The 20,518-nt window shown below is 44.5% G+C and overlaps 1 protein-coding gene across 1 annotated transcript; it reads right to left on the reverse strand.

Moving 5' to 3' along the window:
• Nucleotides 1-1,990: 1,990 nt before the first annotated feature.
• On the reverse strand, nucleotides 1,991-18,934 carry pou2f1b (POU class 2 homeobox 1b; the record flags this gene model as incomplete). Its single annotated transcript, XM_080838674.1, has 15 exons — nucleotides 1,991-2,347; nucleotides 3,685-3,782; nucleotides 4,035-4,386; nucleotides 4,784-4,877; nucleotides 5,298-5,480; nucleotides 5,862-6,007; nucleotides 6,424-6,565; nucleotides 6,887-7,060; nucleotides 7,238-7,326; nucleotides 7,686-7,824; nucleotides 8,784-8,966; nucleotides 10,459-10,554; nucleotides 13,154-13,245; nucleotides 13,717-13,782; nucleotides 18,889-18,934. 15 exons carry the CDS (start codon nucleotides 18,932-18,934, stop codon nucleotides 2,100-2,102), a joined length of 2,148 nt encoding a protein of 715 aa, XP_080694800.1. The 3' UTR covers nucleotides 1,991-2,099.
• Between the last annotated feature and the right edge of the window lie 1,584 nt (nucleotides 18,935-20,518).

Raw genomic sequence — 20,518 nt, forward strand, 5'->3', positions numbered from 1 at the left:
GTCCCTAAAGCCTCCAGTACTGGGTTATCGCCGGTCTGCAGAGGATCACAACTCACAGTCTGCCGTTAGAAAAAGGAAAGGGCAAGGGGAATTGGGGCTTAAAAATCCATACTAGCACAAGATGCAACGAAAGACCACCAAGGACAACCCCTTGCCCCGTAAGGTAGGAACATCCTAGAGTTCTCTCGAAGCCCCTCTGCTCGCGCCCACACACACAAACAGACAACCCAAATATATTAACTTTTTTTTTTTTTTTAGGGAGAGGGCAGGGCCGTTGCACCAACACCTCTCTTCTCGCACTCATAAAAACACCTCAGCAATCCAACCACCGGTGAGCCAGAGAGGCCTCGACCCAGGTGACCTGCGGGACCCAGAACCACCACACTGCTGCTTCTCTCTCGCTCTGCTACTGCGGAAGGGTCCTGCTCACCCTAAACCCGCACCCACCCTCTCCCACACACACCCACCCCGCAATCTTTTATTTTTGGTTATCTGCGTTGTCGCTACAGAGAAGAGCAGGGAAAGCCTGTTACAAATTAAAAAATAGGTTTGTCTTTGGACATGGATCTTCAAAATATTGCATTATTTTTTTTTGTTTTAAATCTCCTGCTGTCTACCAAGAGCCTTGACTCATAAATATTTAGGCTTAAGCTACACACTACAATGACAATATACAGCAATAGTTTAACAAATATTTTTGGTATATCTTGGAAAAAAAGGCCTGTTGAAGACCTTGAAAAGAACGACCTCAGCGTGCGACAGAAGAAGTTTCTCCTCCAGAGTAGGCAGACTGCAGTTCTCTAGTCCAGTTTTTTGGTACAGACACTGTGCACAAGTAGAAAAATAAACGGAACCCCCTAAAAAGAACTTGACCCAAGCAACAAGCACTCATTTCGGTAACATCCCACCAACTTCCCCAGAAAAATCGAGGCTGGTTTGACATCAGCCTTTTGAGCCCCTGCTCCAAGCCACAATCGAAAGAAAGAAAACAAATATATATATTTAAAAAGCCCACTGACTGGCCCTGGCCGATTTTCAGAGCAGACCAGGTTACAGTATTGGCTGTGTTTGAGAAGACCACGAAAACTAACATTCATGTAGAAATATATATATAAAAAAAAACTAAAACAAAAAAAAACAACCACCACATCATCCACTAAGGTCTCAAAGCTCATCTGTCCATCTCACAGCAGACTATGAGACACAGCCGAGGGCCTCTGTGCAGGACTCCACTTAAGCCATCCCTATAAGTCTGGCATCCTGGAGAGGTTTTACACCACAAGTGGTCAAAAAACCAAAAACAAACAAACAAACAAAAAAAAATCAGTGTTCTCTGACAGACAGTTGCACATTTCCTTAGAACGATGAAACCATATATTTGCCACTTATTACTTATTTTAAAGCCTTGTAACCACAATTATGTGATGTACAACTTAAAGCTGACTTACAGTTAGAGAACCAAAAAAAACAAAGTAAATTAGATATGAACAACGTAAAAGGCCTGCAATACAGTACCTTCCACTGGGAAACGATAGTGGAGCTTATGCTAGGATAAGAAGTGATCATTCAGTTGTTTAAAGAAAAAAAAAAAGTTAAGATCCCACATTTTTTGGTTAGAAGAGTCTTCAAAGCAGCTCTGAAAAGAGGAGTGGAGGACAGAGTTCAGGGAAGATGAAAAGAAGTTGGGGAGGGGAGAGGTCTTCATTTATCTAAAAACACCTCTTGCAAGTCACCCAGAGGGGGCACCACTGAGTCAGAGAGACACTCTCCACTCAGGTGTGATGTCAGTTAACCCTAAGATGACACCTCTCCCCCCCCAAAAAAACAACAAAACTAAAAAAGTAACCAAACTATTTTTTCACCCCCTTATCTCAACATTCTGGAGTTAATGCAAGGTGAACACTTAAAAAAAAAAAAAAAAATCCTGTCTTTTTTTTTTAGTGTCTTTTTTTGGATGGCAGCAGAAAGATTAAATAACGAGGAACGCGCAAGACAGCGCAGGGTGCAGAATAGAAGCAGACAAGGAAAATGAATGAAAGAGAGAGATGAAGATGAAGATGAAGGCTCGGGGCGGCAGAGCTCCGTCAGCTCCTGCTGCTTCACTGCGCCTTGGAGGCGGTGCTTATGGTGGAGGCGGGCACTGCAGCCGTGGTGACCACACTCTGGTGGGCGTCGGCCGTGAGCTGCAGGTTGGCACTTGACACCAGGCTGACGGGGTTGCTGGCGAGCAGCGACAGATTCTGCGGGTTGAGGAAGAGTGGCGTGCCGCCCGCGCTGGCGTTGGCAAACAGCAGGTTCCCGCTTCCATCCAGAGAAGTGATGGGTAGAGTTCCACTAGAGGCTAACGCTGCAGAAAAGAAAACAAAGACAAGTAAATAAGGTCACCAAGACACTGATATTAATTTAATATGCAGTCAGTGGGTATTACATTTACATTTAGTCATTTAGCGGAAGCTTTTTTCCAAAGCGACTTACAAGGATGTATACACATTTATTTTACATTTACACTGATGGCACACTGCACATCAGGAGCAATTTGGGGTTCAGTGCCTTGCTCAAGTACACCTTGACATGGAATCGAACTAGCAACCTTGTGATTACTAAACGACTTCTCTACCGCCTGTACCACTGTCGACAATTACTGTCGGGTATGCTGCAGTTCCATCACCTCAAGGAACATCAGCAACCAGCTTCATTAGTGTGCTTGCCCGAAGGGAAGCACACTATTGTTCTTCGTTTTTTACTATTTTTTTTATTCTAGTAGTTTTTCTTGCAGCTAACTACTCCTCGCCCGATTGAGATAGAGACGCCGTTCAAACACCAAAACGTCCGGCCCGATCCGGTGCAAGCTGCGGTACTCCTTGCCACTCCTTTTTTATTCCTCTTTTTCCATCACCTTTTTTCTCCATAGACTTGCATGGCAGAACTTTGAGGCATTATGACATCATAATAGGCTCATTAAACTGGCTTGCACCTGTGATTCACTGACAACTCTCACTGACACCTGCGCACGGTTCCTCTTCTCTCTCTGTCCCTCTCCATTCAACTGTATAACTAGGAATATTAAGAGACACCTTCCATACCAGGGCTCTACTCACTCATGCATACTCACTCATGTTTACTCACTCGTGCATACTCACTCATGCGTACTCACTCATGCATACTCACTCATGCATACTCACTCATGCATACTCACTCATGCATACTCACTCATGCATACTCACTCATGCATACTCACTCATGCATACTCACTCATGCATACTCACTCATGTTTACTCACTCGTGCATACTCACTCATGTTTACTCACTCACGCATACTCACTCACGCATACTCACTCACGCATACTCACTCGCGCATACTCACTCGTGCATACTCACTCGTGCATACTCACTCATGCATACTCACTCGTGCATACTCATTTGTGCATGCTCATCCAGCAGGGAGAGCTGGAGAGCTGACACCTGCCCCAATTCCAAGGCACTTGTTCTCTCGGTCATGGCCGCAACAGAGCAAGCACACTCTCGCAGTTCGTTCACGAAACGCATTCTAGTTATTATTAAACCCCAATTCTAAAGGGCTTCAATGAAATGCCTGTCTGGGGATGGGTTAAGGTGGGTTTCCCAGGGGGATGTGTGTAGATGTAGCTACTGTTTGTGTTAATGCAGAGGGGTTGGTGTACTTGCCGCTCCACACCCCTTGGATGGTGGCCAAGGTGCTGTTGCTCATGGGCATACTCAGGGCGCTGCCCAAACCTCCTGGCGCCAGACTCAACAAGGCCCCCCTGCGGAGGACATTTAAAAACATCAGTCAGCACAGCGCGGCATTGGTGGCTTTTCAGTCTCATCTTTGCCTTTTCTAACAAGCATTCTGTAGTCTGGGTTGGGAAAGCCACAAACTTTTCAACAGAAGTGTATTTAAAACAATTTAATTATTCAGTTGAATTTACAGGCAAGATGTATGAACAATTGCCTTTTAAAATTTTGGGCCAACAACACACACACACACACACACACACACACACACCCACCCTTACCCATGGTTGAACTGTGAAGAGGCCATGAGTCCAGCAGGGTTGAGGCCCGCAGCAGCGGCCATGGCAGCGAGGCTGGCACTGGTGGAGAGCCCCGGCCCTGCCACCATCACCTGGCCCGAGCTCAGAGCTGAGGCCAGTGCGGAGGCAGAGATGGGGGTCTGTGACACCAAGCACCCGCCGGAACCCTCCTGGGGCCCGCCGCCCGACTCACCGGCCCCGCCACCAGATGTGTGTAGTGACGGGGAGGGGCTTAGCGAGGTCGGACTGGCAGCGGCTACGGTAGTGACCATGGGCGTGGCGGAGATGACCGAGGCTGTGTTGGTAGAGGTGGGTGCCGCCGTGATGGTTGTGCCTAAGGACAGAAAAAGCATTCGAGTTGTTTACATTTTGGGGAGACTATGTGCAAAACAAACCGTATGATGGGATACGGACACACTCAGAGGAAAAGAACAGAAGAAAAGAAGAATGTTTGGACAAAAGCTGCATTACAAACTCCCAAAAATGGTGCTATGCAAAGATGCCTAAATCTAACTCCTTCACCGCTCTCCTATCCTGTGTTTAACAAACTCAAGTGATTAAACGAATGAAAACTGGATGGCTAAATAAAGGGGATGAACCTTTAAGCTTAAAAAAAAAAAGGTTTTTGCCTGTACTTCAGTGTGTGTGTGTGTGTATGTGAGTGAAAGTGAGAGAGAGTGAGAAGAGAAAGAGAAAACATAGTGAAATAGAAGCAGTGAGTGGCTCCTTACCAGTGAAGCCGAGGCTGGAGACACTCGTGCTGGTGAGAGGCAAAGCTGAGTTTACAGTCAGTGTGGTCGGTGTGAGGCTCGTCGTGCTGGACACCTGAAACAGGCGAGGCAAAAAACACACACAGTCAGACCACACAGAACGGACCACAGATTCAAACCTTACAATCATGAGGGCTTACAACTACGTGACTATTTAGGGTTTTGGGATCAAACACATATACAATCTTCCTCTGCTCTTTCTAATGACTATGAAGCAAATGTGCTCATAAAACAAGGTTACCACCCTGGCTGAAGACAAGAATAACAATCCATTCCAAGTTGTATCAAATGGACACAGTGTCTGGTCAGTAGACTAGAATAATTAACAGTGAAAAGTGTTTCACTTGAATAATCTTTTTTATAAAAAAAAAAGGTACTAATATTGAGCACTTTCCAGCTATTCCACGAGTATACTTCAACCAGCATGCTTCAAATTACTATGTAATTCTTATTTTGGGTTGGGAAGCGGCCGTACCAGGGGATTGGAGGAGGAGAAGATTGCTTTGATGGGGGTGGTGCCCATGCTACCACTGCTGGGAGGGTTGATCCTCTTCTCCTTCTGCCGGCGGTTGCAGAACCACACACGGATCACCTCCTTCTCCATGTTGAGCTGGTCGGCGATCATGGTGATCTCCTCAGAGGTAGGTTTTTGGTTCTGCTGGAAGAGGACAAAACGCGTCGGGCAGAAAAGCCCTTTCAGTACCGGGTCACTGGGAGAGGGTATGCCACAGTGGCATGAACGGTCTATGGAGGACACCATACGGTGTATGGTCTATGGAGGACACCGCTCAAAACACACATCACGTTCCTTTGACTGACAAACCACCAGCTTGTTCTGACAATAGCTGGCTGAACGGATGAGGGGTATTTTATATTTAAATGAATCCAGTCCACATTTTCATAACTACAATACACAACATAAGACGCACAATATTAACTGAAATGCACTAGCTGCAATCATAAAATGCTTTCCTAGGTGAAAAAGAAGGTCTGATAAGGTCTGCTGACGGTAAGATTCTTGTGGCCCTTTGTCCCTCACCTCTATAAAGCTCTTCTCTAAGGCCACGCGGATGTTGGTCTCGATACTGGTCCTCTTCTTGCGCCGGCGGTTGAGCCCCTCTATGCCCAGGCCAGGGGAGCCCAGGGAGCTGGGGCTGGACAGGGCCTGGTCAGACGTCAGGTTCTCTGCACAGACAGCACGGACACAAACGCACAGGGATGGAGGTAAGGATCACGTTTGCTTTGACCATGACAAACAGCAGCCATGAGGGTGAGACCGTGCTGACTTAACACAGACGTTTGGGGCTTAGAGTGCTTTTTTTTCTGCAATAAGAGGCCTGAGGGAAGATGCTTAAAACACCAAAAGGTGGATTTGTGATACCAGACTGACTAGGGTAGAGGCACAGGAAACTAATCATCCACACAAATATGCACATATATACAGACACATCTGACAAACATCTGTCTAAACTAAAGATGCACCTGCAGACACACACACACACACACACACACACACACACAGAGAGCAGCACTACACATTCCATCTAATATCCTGGCGTGTTTGTTCTCCTGTGTGAAGCGTAGCCAGAGGAGAGACATACCTGCATCGTTGAGCCACTTCTCAAGCAGAGGCTTCAACTTGCACATGTTTTTAAAGCTCAGGTTCAAGGCCTCAAATCGAGAGATGGTGGTTTGGCTGAAGTCATTGCCATAAAGCTTTCCCATGGCAAGGCCAACGTCCCCCTGATGACACACAAATCAAGCTTAGCATTAGTTCAGGCGAGCCACGCTATTCTGCCTATTCTATAGCTCACTCAGCTAATTCACCAGCATCAACCAAAGTTGCCGTACTATACCACACACCTATGCTTACTAGTATGAATAGAAGTCCCCTTGAACACAGCCATTCTGCCAAAGATAACTGCTGTATACTTCTCAATAGACTAATCAATTTTAAAATGTTACTAGACGAGAGTATTCCTGACGAAAACACACACACACAGCACATGTTAATAAAAAAGATAAACAAACAGGGAGATGCACCCTGTTTGTAAGAGCGTGTACCTGAGTGAAGCCTAGTTTGATTCTCCTCTGCTTGAAGGTCTTGGCGAACTGCTCAAGCTCCTCCAGGTCACTGGGCTCCTCCAGACTGGGCGTGTCCATGCGCTTTGGTGTACTCTGGGTGTGGGAGAGGGGGGTGAGGGGGGTAGCTGCTACCGTGCGAGTCGGGGTCGCGGGCTAACAACACAGAAATACAGCAGGAGTGAAAAACCAACACAAAAGACATTTTACATGGCTCTGTACAGCCATGGATAAGTTATGAAAACAGCTAGACTATGGACATTTTGGTCAAACTAAGAAGGAACATTTTGAGAGGGGTTGAGAGGAGAATTGTGGGATTTGTAGTCTCTTTACCTGGGTGGCGAGGGTGATGCTGGGAGTCTGCAGGAGGTTGGCTTGGCTTTGAGGTAGTTGTGTTAGTAGGTTGGGGGCCTGCAGGAGACCTGAGGGGTGAGCGGGAGAAAGGTAAACTGTAGGCAGGGAGGTTATAAGAGCCCAACATCAAACAGATTTAACACAAGTGAATGACAGGGGGTGAAAAAGTATAACTGTATGTGAACACTGTAGTACTGAGTCACTGTACATATTAGTCAGAGTAGTGACGTATAGTTTTTTTGGGTGCGTCATGTCTGCATTTTAAATGTTCTCATATATGTGTGCAACTTTCTATGCATTTCAGCACACTGCCCTAAAGGAAGTTGTACATTTCTACCTATGTTGAGAATGAGGAGATGGTCTGTCTTTCTATATATCTTTGTGTTGTGTTGCGGTGCGGTGCAATGTGGCGTGTTGCGGTGCTCACTTTGCTGGCCCTGCGGCGTCTGGGAGATGATGAACTGTGCCGGCTGCAGCTGCTGCAGCTGGGTGGCGATGGGCAGCCCTGGCTGCACGAGCACAAACTGCTGCAGGTTGGGGTTCTGCTGCTGAAGCTGCTGCAGCTGCTGCATATTACAGACGCACGCACACGCACGCACAAACACACAACAACATATGCACATATCAGAAAACAATTCTTAAAGTGGGCAAGTGAAACATCAATAAAACCAAGAATGTCACAGCACTAATACAGACTGTCAATTATATATGAGAAACCATATTGCTGAGAAGATTTCTAGTTTAATTGCTTGTCCAATGTGTGACAATATATGAAAATCTTTTTTGGATCCCAGAATGATAAATAGCCATGTCTGCCTTTCTGAAGTTTTAGCAGCTGCCTTCCCCTGTCACCAAACACAGCAGGGCGAGTCATCTTTCCTGTCCTAATTATAGCCAAACTTATCACATCCCCGCTATTATCCTTGCCATTATGCAATCAGCTCATGTTAAATGAATAAACCCCTCATTTTATGCCAGGGGGCAATCTTAGTCATCTAAAATTCATCTCCAGCTAGGACATGAAGTTTTAAACTCAGCTAGCCTATGAGGCTTTGAAGAGAGAGGTGAAAAACACTCCAGGCACAGCAAGTGGAAGCAACTGTGTGTTTTTGGCCCTCTCCATTTCACTGAGGCGAGTCATTTCACTCATTCACTCTACTCTACACCATTTCCTCGTGCACAAGTTTGGTTATGCAAATTCATATGGACACAAAGCGCTCAAGTGTTACATGGCCTACTATGCTGGGAGGCAAGGGGAATTCCGGGGCAGTTAACGACCGGCATTGGCTTTTTTTTTTGTTTGTTTGGCTTTCCCACAGCAATGTACAACAGTAGGAACACGCAGAGATACACACAAATCCTGTTACTATCTAAAATCATAAAAAGAAAACACTTAATACTTTAATGGAAACCCTGCAGTTTTCAGGACACGCACCATTTGCCCTGGAACATTGAACATCTGGCTAACCCCACCACACCCTCCCCAGGATGAGAGGTAGGGTAGCGGAAGGGAAGCCTGACTTACAGGCGTGATCTGGATGGGCTGGGAGAGGGGGATCTGGGTGATGGGTGTGGCCGCGGAGGCGGAGATGTTGGCTCCGCTGGTGCTGCTCTGCTGGCTGGCTGAGTGCTGCTGCACGGCCGCGGCCAGCAACTGGGCCTGGGCCTGCTGCAGCAACATCTGCTGCTGTGCCGGAGTCAGAGTCAACTACAGAGAGAGAGAGGGAGAAAAAGAGAGAGAAAATGAGAACGAGGGTTAGGAGCACATAAGCCTAAACAGCAGACACAAAGAGTTTGTTTATTGACGCGTCACGACGATCCCAATCAAAGCAGGCAGATGAGCAAGAAAAAAGGGCACAGTACACAAAGTAAATGTCTGTGATTCAGGCAAATACAGCAAATGTCTGGATGACGCATGTGAAATCTTCCTGTGCTGATCTATGGTGTGTGTGTGTGTGCATGTGTGATGGGGGGGTGGGGGGGGGGGGGGGGGGGAGGGGGTGGACGTACATGTGATCTGTAGTACGCCTTCACTGTGATTCCTTGGGCCAGACACAAACACAAGCGATCATGAAACACAGACTGACTCCTGACCAGTGACTCGCACCATACAAAGCAGAGGCTCCAGCTGGCCTGGGGCAGACTTCTGCCTTATATAGGCCTTGAGCCCGTTTAATGCATGACTGGCAAGGGCACTCTGATGACAGATGGAGATGAAAACAGGCCTCTCTTCTTTCTCTCTCTCTTTCCGTCTCCAGTCATAACCCAACATGGTCTGCAACACCACCACGTGACCCAGCATTACAAGCGCTTAACTATACACACAACAAGCTAGGTGGTGTGTACTGTAACCAGACCAACCCAATTAAGTTAAGTTAATGCTAATATTTTGTCATTTATATTAGCTACTAAAGACATGATAAGTAGGCAAAAGCCTTCTGGACAGCAACTGGCTATGGAGATTCTAATCCTGCAGAAGGCTCCAGAAGGCGCCTGGTGGATGGCCTGGATGAGTGGCCCTTTTCAAGTCCCACTGGTCAGTGAACTGAAGAGACACAACGGGGAGGAGATGAGCTTTGAGGCTGGGTCTTCAAGATGGAGCCACAGTCATGAGTAGACTCGGGGCTAATCCCATTACTTGTGTGTGCACCCCTCACTGCTCCATTGAAAAGTATTGGAAGGGTAGACAACAGATGTGCGAAAGAAGTTGGAAGGGTGAGGGGGTTGAAAGTAGAATGAGCCGCCTTGTCTGGCCTTCTACTAAGTCACAAAACTGTGCCTTTCAGGGATGCAAAGTCGCGAGGAATAAGAAATGGGATAAGGCTTTAATGCGCCCCACTCAATTGCTGAACTGGAACGGATCGCTTCCCGTTAACCAAAGTAAGGACTGAACATGAGAGAAGTCGATCCTCCTAGCACTGCAGTTGAGAGGGTTACCAGAGGTGTCCACTCCTCCTCCGTATACAGTTCTACATGATGTGCAATTTAGGTGTTGGGTGATTCCCCCCAGTTGCACAGGAATATCTGAATACTAAAGACAGAGGAGTTGAATACTTTTTATCGTCAAGTAAAGAAAGTTACAAGATCTCCTGGAGGACTTGGAACATCACCCCTGGGTGATAATAGCAATGTCACATGTGGAAACCCCAGTTCTAGTTCCAGGCGCATGAGCAGGCAACACAGGGCAGAATACCACTGACTCCAGCGATCTGCCCCCCGGCCAACATGAGTTGGGCCTGAGGCAGTGCCTCCGCCCGGCTGGTAGCCATAGGCTCTCCAGCCTCATCCTTCTTAGACTACGAGCAGAACACAGTGCAAAGGTCAGAGGTCGTGGAACAGAGGAAAGGGTCAATCTCAGCAGGGTGAGATCTACTCAGGGTCAGGGTTCCAAATTCTCAAGAAAAGAAGAGTAAAATAACACTCAATTACTCTTTGTCCACTGCATATTCAACCATCCTATTTGTTCAGAGTAGGACTGCAACTAGATAGTCAATCTATTAAACAAAACTCTTACAAAGCGCCTAACACAGCTGTTCTAACTACAGTTCCTTAAAAGATAAGAGACATTGATTAAGGCTGGGCACATTAGGTATTTTTTTGCCAGAGAGCTCCCGCTGAAGTTGCGGAGTGTAGTTCACTTTTACGCCACCAATAGAACTTTGAGGCCCTCCTAATGGACAGTGGTACATGTGAATTTGTTGACAAGCTGATGGAAATGGAACACCAGAAGCCAAAGAAACATATAGCCTGACAAGGTAGAGTAATAATAGAAGAATTTACAGAAATATGACTCTGCCTAGTTAACATATTGTGACATCGTAGAAGAACACTTACATGACCAAAAGAACAAAAAAAGGTGGAAATACTGCTTGCATTTTCAAAAGCATTTTAATGTGAAGTATGTGTAATCTAATAAAATGTTGTTGGGGATATGATAAAGTCACATATTGTGCATAATACATTGGACAGTGTAATGTGTTAAAAGCTAGCAGAGTTGGGTTTTCAAGGTTGCAAACTTCGAAGGCTTATATGGCATGAGACTGATAATGACTGATCAAACTTTTTGGCAGAAAATCTATATATTTCAATGCTAGCCTTAGACAGTCCTGAGGTTCATGACTTTGGGCATCTAGAAATACTACAAATCTCTGTGAGACACGGATGAGAAGGTTACAGCTTATTTTCTAAATAACATTGGAAGGGATGTTTATGATGAACCTAAATTATATCAGTTTTAGAAAAATGGGAGGGGGAAACAACTGTATTTTCATTCAATGTGCCTACATTTGACATTATTAGCTGGTTCATTTGAGATGAAACAATACGTCCTGCCAATTCGATTTCCCGTTGACAAACAGGCAGGCTAATGCAGCTCCATCTAGCGGCACGTCCTTACATGCCACTGAAAACCAGTGAGCCTTCGCACCCAAAGATAATTAAGGGTTCGTTGTGTCAGACGCCCATTTACTTCTGAAAAATATGTATTCAATCAAGACCCATCTTCTGGAAAATTCTGATTAACAATAAATGAAAGATGCATTGATCCCAAGCCTAAGTCTTGATTCAGTGAAACGCAGTCAAACATGTAGCCCTTCTGATGTTCTCATTTTGGCCCCCCCCCAAAAAAAGCTGTTCCGTTTGCATAAATTCTTCAAGATGTGCCTCCGATCACCCTGGAGCAGTAGGGGGGGGGGGGGGGGGGGGGGGTATGCTCCTCGTTGCCCTGTGACACTGAGGCGCGACACTTTGAGGGGATTTAGCAAGTCCTCTTTGGCCCCAGCTCACATCACTAGGGCTTGAACACGCCGACTGCTTTTGATGAGGAAGAAAATCTTGTTTGGATTAAGGCTCGAACTCGGGGTTAATTAGGTTGCCATACACCGCTACACAGGGCTCCACATTTCCTTTCACCTCAGGCAGGAAATAGTGGAGGAAGACACTCAACATTCTGCGCCTCTGCAATATTCACCAAAAGAGTGAAATGTGTGGCCTTATGTAAAACGCATTTTAAAGGGATGGTGCTGGTTAGGCGCATACTGCAGCCAACTGAGACTCGAAGAGGAAAGGAGGGGCAGGCTATGTTAATTAAAGGAGGGGGGAAAAAACTAAAAGGAAGGTGGTAATGCAGCACATGTAATAATTCTGCATAGATTTGCATATTCTTCACCATCTGTTTCCGAGCAACTGCGGAGCAGCTAATTAGCATACAGGGCTGATTAATTTCCCTTGTTGCTGGGTGATGGCAGGCGCTGCTACAGCTCTCGCCCTCTCTTTCTCTCTCTCTGAACTCAGCCTGAATCCGCTCAGTCCTTCCTCTGAACACTTCAAAACATGCCCAAAAAAAAAAACACGTGCACACACACACACACACACACACAACAAAATACTCGCAAGCAAAGCTTCTTATTTCTAATATTCATGTCAACACAAATATGCATATGCGCCCGCACACACACAGAGAGCCACAAACACATTTTTTTATATACCGAATAAAAATGAATATACATGCACACACACAGACACACACACACACAGACACACACCCACACACACACAGAGGGCAGCTGGGAGCCTCCTAGAAGTATGATAATAACATGGCAGTTGTTGGGTTGTGTGGACAGGATGCGTCATGTCAGGGGAGAACAATGACCCCCCCCCCCCCCCCCCCCCACACCTCCCCCGAGACATCTGCACATTCCTACAGGCGTTTGAACAAAGCTTTTGTGTGCGTGTGTGTGTGTGTGTGTGTACTACCTGCCAAAGCAGGGGTTTAGCGTGAGAGTGCATGTGAGCAAACATCACTTGTTAGAACAAGGCTTTTTGTATGTGACCACAATACATGTTGGAGCATGAGTTTTGCATGTGCCTTTATGCATGTGTGAGCACGCTCTTTACCTGTTGGAGCAGAGCTTGTGCGTGTGCGTTGGTGATTGCGTTTGTTGTCTGCACTGTCTGTCTCTGAAAGTCCAGTCCATTTGTTTGGGCACCTGGAGGGGGATGAAGAGAAGGGAGGGGTAAGGATCCACACACCAAGTCCTGCACATTAAACAGCAAAAACACCCCTCGTCTACTCAAGGTATTCTCACTCTCGCATGCCCTTTTTCACACACACACACACACACACACACACACACTTAACTCATAATAGGCTTTTAGGGTATACAATTATCTAACCCATTACCTTTTCAATATAATGAGTTTTTTTTTTTTTTTTACATTTACATTTTAAGCTAACAAAAGCACACAAAGCTGAGCTTGAAAATGTGCACAATCCAATCACTGTAAACACACATGAGAATATAGCTCACAAGCATTGAGCAGTTTGAATCACGACACAAGACAAACAAAAACAAACAGATAACCCCGGGACAGGTGAATATCTAGACGTATGGCAGGCAGCAGGCATGGGGGCTATAGCAGTGGCAGTTGGTGGGGTGGGGCCCAGCAGGTGAACTCACCTGCGTTTCCGTCGCCACTCTCCATTGCACATTTACTCGATTCAGACGGATTACTCATTTTAGAATCTGAAATGAAGGACACAGGGCACAGACTTCAGCTGAGCGGTCACCCCAACCCCAAATCCGAGTTCATTTCCATGAGTACAGCCCCCATTCACCTGACCCAGCCTACCCACAGGTGGCACGTCCCCACACCCCGAAACGGAGCCTCTGAGCCGCTCCAATGTGGCCCCATTAGGGCTCACTCGCCGACTACATGGAACACTTCAGTCCAATGACCGATTTGGATCACAGACGTTTTTCTATTCAGAAACGGTCACAATCGCCAGCAATACCGCTGCATGCACCACAAGCCGAAACAGGGAGTGTTCAACTAAACGGACGCTGGCAACTTAACCAAATTGACCATTTCAAGACATACAGACAGACTACTATCCACCAAGACACAGACAAATACAGAAGAAAGAAAATGCAATAAAGTGAAAAAATAAATAAATTAAAATAACAAAGAAAAAACTAAAAATCACTGTAAGCAAACATGAAAAGACAGGCTGAAGCTGAATGGCTGGAGGGCAGAGCGTGCAGAGATTTAAATGCCTTAGCACACCCACACCCTTTTTAAAACTCACCCGCCAAAGCTGCACCTGCACTTTCTAGCATGGCTTTGAAAGACACCAAGTGGCAGCACAGGTCTCCGTTAGATGCAAACTCAAGATAGGAAGAGGGAAACAGGTCCGATAAGAGGAGCCTTGGTGGCTAGCAAGCAGTCCGGGATGCAAACACAATCCTCCCAACTAACAAACCAGTAGGATGTCCACAGTAGGGTCTTGTGCACACACTAAAGTGGTACAGTACAGTTAATGACTGCGATGCAGCTCTCTCGAACGCTACCGTTTTTCTCTTCTCTGCCTCCCTCTCCCTCTCTTTTCGTGCCATGATCGTCACGGCAACTCGAGTGTGAAAAAAGTTCCCCATCTCCCTCTCTTTTTTTTTTTTCAGGATTGAAACAGAAACAAAGAGTGCAGCTGGCAGCAGCCATAACGAAGCGCAATCAGTATTCAGCTGATTAAAGCCATATGCAAATGTTCCCCTGCCTCGTTAGCGGCGCAACACTTTGAAGTCCTGCGAGCAATTCATTTCACACAGGGCTCTGAAAGCTTTCTGCATAATTTAAAGTCCCCATAAATATTTATCAGCTCATTAGCATATTAATTGGATGGCTTTGGAGGGAAAAGGAAGAGAGCAGGGAATGAGCGAGGGAGAGCAAGAGAGAGAGAGAATGAGTTAGTGGGGGAGGTGGCACGGGCCCAATTACTGGAAGAGTGAAGGCATTATAATTAGAAGCACAGGTAAGCAGAGACATTCCCAGCATGCACTGCACAGATAGAAAGCTCACTGGAGTCTTAAGCCAAACTGGTAAACACTTCGAGGTTTCAGGCGGCAGATTTTTATCCCCGTAATGTACCAAAACCCTACAACTGCAGTGTGAAAGAGGAAAATGAGGGGAGGGCAAATCACTTTTCATCGTTAATAAATACCTTGTCATTAATTCACACTGAGGGAATTTTAATGACAGGACCCCCTACTGCTCAAGAACTCCAGTGATCAAAACCAGGCAGCTCTGTGTGTGTGTGTGTGTGTGAGCCCTGTGCGCCACACACACACACACACACACACACAGTGACTGTGGCAAGATTAGCATATTTAGATTAACTTTAGATTCCATTAACTTTTTTTCCCGCTCACTGAAATTAATTCAGCCTTTGCAAACTGAGCTTTGGCAGTCAGCTGAAAACCAGACAAAGTGTCAGAAGCAAATGCAAAGTTAACTTGCTCTGAAGTTGGGCTCTTTTTGTAAGACATCTCCAAAGTGACTGTCGGGAATGTTTCAGCTTCAAACATTCAAACAATGCCAGAACGGTATTTTGCGAAAACTCACCGACCTTCCTGGCTCACACAAATATGCTAAAAACGACTGAAGTCACTCTAAGCAAACTGACAGGTGGCCAAAAGCTGCCATCTGGTCACATATATACAGAATACAGATTTCATTCCAAAATTGGGCCGTTACCTCCTCAGCAGAGGAGCCAAACTAGAACAGATTGGACAAGTTTACAATTGTGAGGCATTCTGCGGTTGTCAGGGACCATTTGACTGAATGAACAGTTGCTTTCCACTCAAGCTGCTGTTTAAATACAAGCACGGTTGGCAACTTAAAAGACAATCATCAGCCATTTCCTGACTTTTTTTTTCCCTCAACACTTTTAAAGTAGAAAACACCACAACAGGTGAGAGATGGACAACAATAGCAATGTCTAAAACTGAACATCGGGTTATGTTAGGTGTGAAAAGACACCTTACTAAGAAGATGGAGGGAAAGAGAGAGAGAGAGTGAAGTAGAGCACATTTCCATTTTTGCCGCTGCTACGGCTTCATAGGCCTAAACATGTAACAATGTATTATGCAAATATTTTACTTGGGTGAATTTTAAACAGGGGAACTCATTAGCAGTGTTTTATTGAAAAGGGAGACTGAATAGCGTAGGGGAAGATTAAGTGGTGAGTTTGTATTTGAGGGACCACAGTGATGATGAACACAGAATATTAAGCATGTTTAACTTCAACACCCAACACCCGTTTGAACATCAATGAGCTAGGTATTTCTAGAAAAATGAACTACTTATACAAAACCTACAATCTATTTTTTTTTTTGGGGGGGGGGGGGGGGGGGGGGGGGCAGACTATAAATTACATACCATGTTGAATTTAGAGTTTACTTCACAGAGGGATTACAGAAAAAAAGTGTAACTGAGGTACAGAGGTACCAGTTACTGTCCAGTATTATAACAATTCCATAACATTGAGTGGAGCCAGAGCCAGCCTTTCCTGGTACAGCCAACTGACAGCCCATCCCCCCCCCCCCCCCCAGTTTGCCTGTTTACCTTTACATTGTGTACGACCACTTTTTAGAATGCATGATTTTTTTGTTTACACTAATGAATATTCAGTGTTTGTTGGGCCTTAATGACTACGTGGTTCAGGAACAAGAATGTCTGATAAAAAAAAAACAATAAATACATAAAATAATTTATGTACAGCTTATCTCTGGATAATTTCAATTTCTTGAAAACAAGCTAGAGTCTCTACACCGTTTCTGTTACTTGAATGGCTTTTTTGCCCCCCCAAAAAGAAAAGAAATTGGCATTGCCAGACCCCGTATTCACAAGATATAGTAAAGATAAACTGGATTTCGCTGTGAAAATTATGCGTCAAACTAGTGGGATTCATTTCGAAGCTTGGTTAAACAGCCTACTCCAAGCAGATGTCTGTTCTCCCGTCTTAAATAAGCAACACCTCCCTGAATTAGCCATTCTAATGAGTTCCTTGTAATATATTCACTTGTCGTAAACAAACACCACCCACATACAGCTGCGGTATACAACAGCACAAGTGATTTCTGGAGGGAACTGAGTGAGCAACTTGAATTCCTGAATTCACAACAACTTTTGGTACATCGTTTGAATAGCCTAAAGCACAGAAGGAAGAAGGCGTTCGACTACACTGTTGTTTTAACAGTTCCTCCGTAAAGAATACATGGTAACGATAGTTGGGAGAATTATTCAGCACAAACACTGCACCACTGAACATTATTAAGAATCGTGCGTTTAAAATGTTCGAAGTTTTTTTGCGAACACAACTTCTGTAACTGCCGATTTGCAACTTAATAGGTTTAGTGTGGTTGTTACGTTTCGAGCCCTTTGTTCTAGTCAAAAAAAGCTAATTTACATCGGGTAGCCAGATACGGATTGAAAGCTACTTCTGCTAGCTAAATGGCCACAGGATTCGTTTGAATGTCCTGACAAAACAATGCTAACATTACTACCGACATAAAATAGAAGTAACGTTAGCTAATCAGCCAGCTAAATTGTTTACCCTGAGGTTACGCCTTTCTTAACTTGTCTGGACACACAGGCGAGAAAATACCCTTGCCAAAGCAAAAGAAATAGACGGCCAAATACATTCTAGCTAACGTATCGTGATATGCTAATGTTGGTCTATATGCCTTGTGAAAACTGTTATAGCTAGCTAGCGTTTGTTGACTAAACGTATCCACCTCATACAGTATTGCGGCGTACTTAAGATCAATTTAAAAGCATTAAATGTTGCTTCAGCTACACACGAGCATTGATAACATTATAATACTGAATTGCCTTGACTTGCCCGTTCAAGAGATTGGTTGCAGACCAACGTTACCTACCTAGTATAGCAAGCTAGCAGCACTAGCTTTGTATGTTGTTAAACAATCTGACTGTAGCTATATTGAACTAAAAAAAGTAACGCAGCTCGGAAGAGAAAGAGATATGGCATCAACAAAGGACATTGCTTTTCTTCTCATGATTAAAAAATGAAAACAAGGGAACTAGCAAACAACATTCACATTCAGCTATGCGACGTGTTAAATGGATTCTGATAGAATATGCTGAACACCGCATTCTCTGCTCTAGAAGGCCCACATGAATAACACAACAGGCTACACGCCTGCAACGAGCACAAAAGGCTGATCAGAATAGGCATAAAATCACGCTATACTAAACCTTCCGGCTGAACTAAATCCCGTGTGACCTTTTTGTTGTACTGAGTTTTTTATTTTGATAGTAAACATATGCGCAGACCCTATCCAATCGGATGCGAATGAATATGCAAACCTTTATCGGGGAATGGTCCATGACACAATACGAAAACACAAAGCCGATGTGCCTAGCGTTAGCCAGCTGCTAGCTAGGCACCTATAATCTAGCAAGCTAGCTCGTTATGATTCAACACTGTTTTTCAACATCACCTGAATATGGCCAGGTAACAAACAAAAGTTGTCTTACAGAATATTAATAAAATATGCTAAATCGCATTTGCTCAGCGGCGATATGAATATGTAACGCGCTTAGCCCTCTAATCACACAAAGAGAGGCAGTTTTTCCCCTTTAATTTGCCGTCGCAGTGCCTTGCCAGTTTCCCCACAGTGAATTATTCGCTTGCGATGGTTAATTCAAATCCTACAGTGCACAGGCATTACATAAAAAATATTTTTGTTTACACTCATCCTCCATGCTTATCTGGCTTGAGAGAAAGAGTGTTTGAATATGAATATGAATATGTAAAATGCTGTAATGATTACCTGGTCCTGAACTCTCATCTTGACTCGCTGCTCCTCCGTCCGCCATTTTGAATATTTAGCCCGAAATCCCAACCCTTATACAAAAAACCCAACACCCTACCCTACCACCACATGTAGGTTACTTTCCGTTGCGCTCTTCCCGATAGATGAGACTATGTTGTTTTAGTTGTGTTTTAACGTAGAACAAACACTCGAGCAATAGTTTAGTATTAAAGTTAGTAGTTACAACTTTCACTATTTAGCAAGAGCGTAGGCTATCTACCTGAAGAGACATCTGAACTTCTGGATCCAGTAAGACGTAGCCTAGCTCTGTGGGTTAAAAAATAACTTTGTTCTTGTCCCTGTGCAAAATCTCTCACGCAGTAAAGAAGTTATAGGGGAGCTAAGTCACATATTTGCTTTTAATGCATTTAGGTCTGTATAAGAGTCCATACAACATCTTTTAAAATGCTAAGGTACGGGTAGCCTACAGTGTTGACCTAGGTTGTGGGACTATAGGAGACACAGGGATGGATTGTTATTAGGCCTAAATGTGACCCCTCCCCCTAATAATACTGAAACTATTTAATACATTTAATATGAATACAGCCCATGTATTGTTCTTTTTTTTTTTTTATTTTTTTTTAAATCGGTTTTGGGTAGTGGAAGTTTTCCCTTTTCTCAGAGGTGGACGTGCTTGACTTACTCAAACTACATTATCCCCTCAGTACAGTCTGAAAAAGGTAGTCATTACAATGCATCGCGTCATGTCAATATGTCTGCATGGAGATTTTGTAATAAAACAGAAAAAATGTACAGCTTACAAAAGTATTGCACTGGCCCATGCCGTTTTGCACTTTCCATCTTGCCACTTCCAAATCAAGCAATCAAGCTGCGTATCTTTTTATACATTAGCTCATATTATCTTTATGCATCACTGCTTCACACCATGTCCTAAAGATAGGACACATTCTTGAACTAAAAAAGTGGAAGTTTTTAAAATAATGTAGCTGCAAAGGCTCAGATGTGTACTTCCTGCCAATTGTGACTGGCTGTTGGCTGTAACCAGAAAATATTGTAAGCTAACTAAGTAAGCAGTTAAGTCCAATAATAAGGCCACTTTTACAGGCTGTGTACTCTCTCACATTTAGGTATAAGAAGTTTTAAGAGTATTCAGACACACTATCTCTTCATTGGGGTATTGTACCAAATTGTGACATTTATTGAAGTGTAGGCCTCTCACTCCCAGTATCTGGCTGTGTCTTAAAAAGTCTTGTCCGCTTTGGCTTTGAAAACTGCTTTGTGTTTTCCACTGTCCATTTGGGCACAAAATATGGCTTAAAGCAGTTTGAACCTGCAGTCCAATAGCAGCAACATCATGCAACTACAATGCAAAGCAAGTCCCTAGAGATCTGCACAGTGCACTTTTCTAAATATGACTCGATTGGCAGCATTTCATCTAATAACACAGTAGCTTAGCAAAGGCATAATGTTACAGGCTAGTTTTTCTAACCGAAATACAAGTCGCTTACAACTGGTTACATTTCCTGAATCTGAGGCCAATGTGCAGTAAAGGGCCAGTCAAAGAGACCTATTCGGTCTTTGTGAAGAATATAATATATATTTATCTCAATTTAAATACCAAGTGAAT

Source organism: Sprattus sprattus (assembly GCF_963457725.1).
Source record: "Sprattus sprattus genome assembly, chromosome: 5".
Taxonomy (NCBI): Eukaryota; Metazoa; Chordata; class Actinopteri; order Clupeiformes; family Clupeidae; genus Sprattus; species Sprattus sprattus.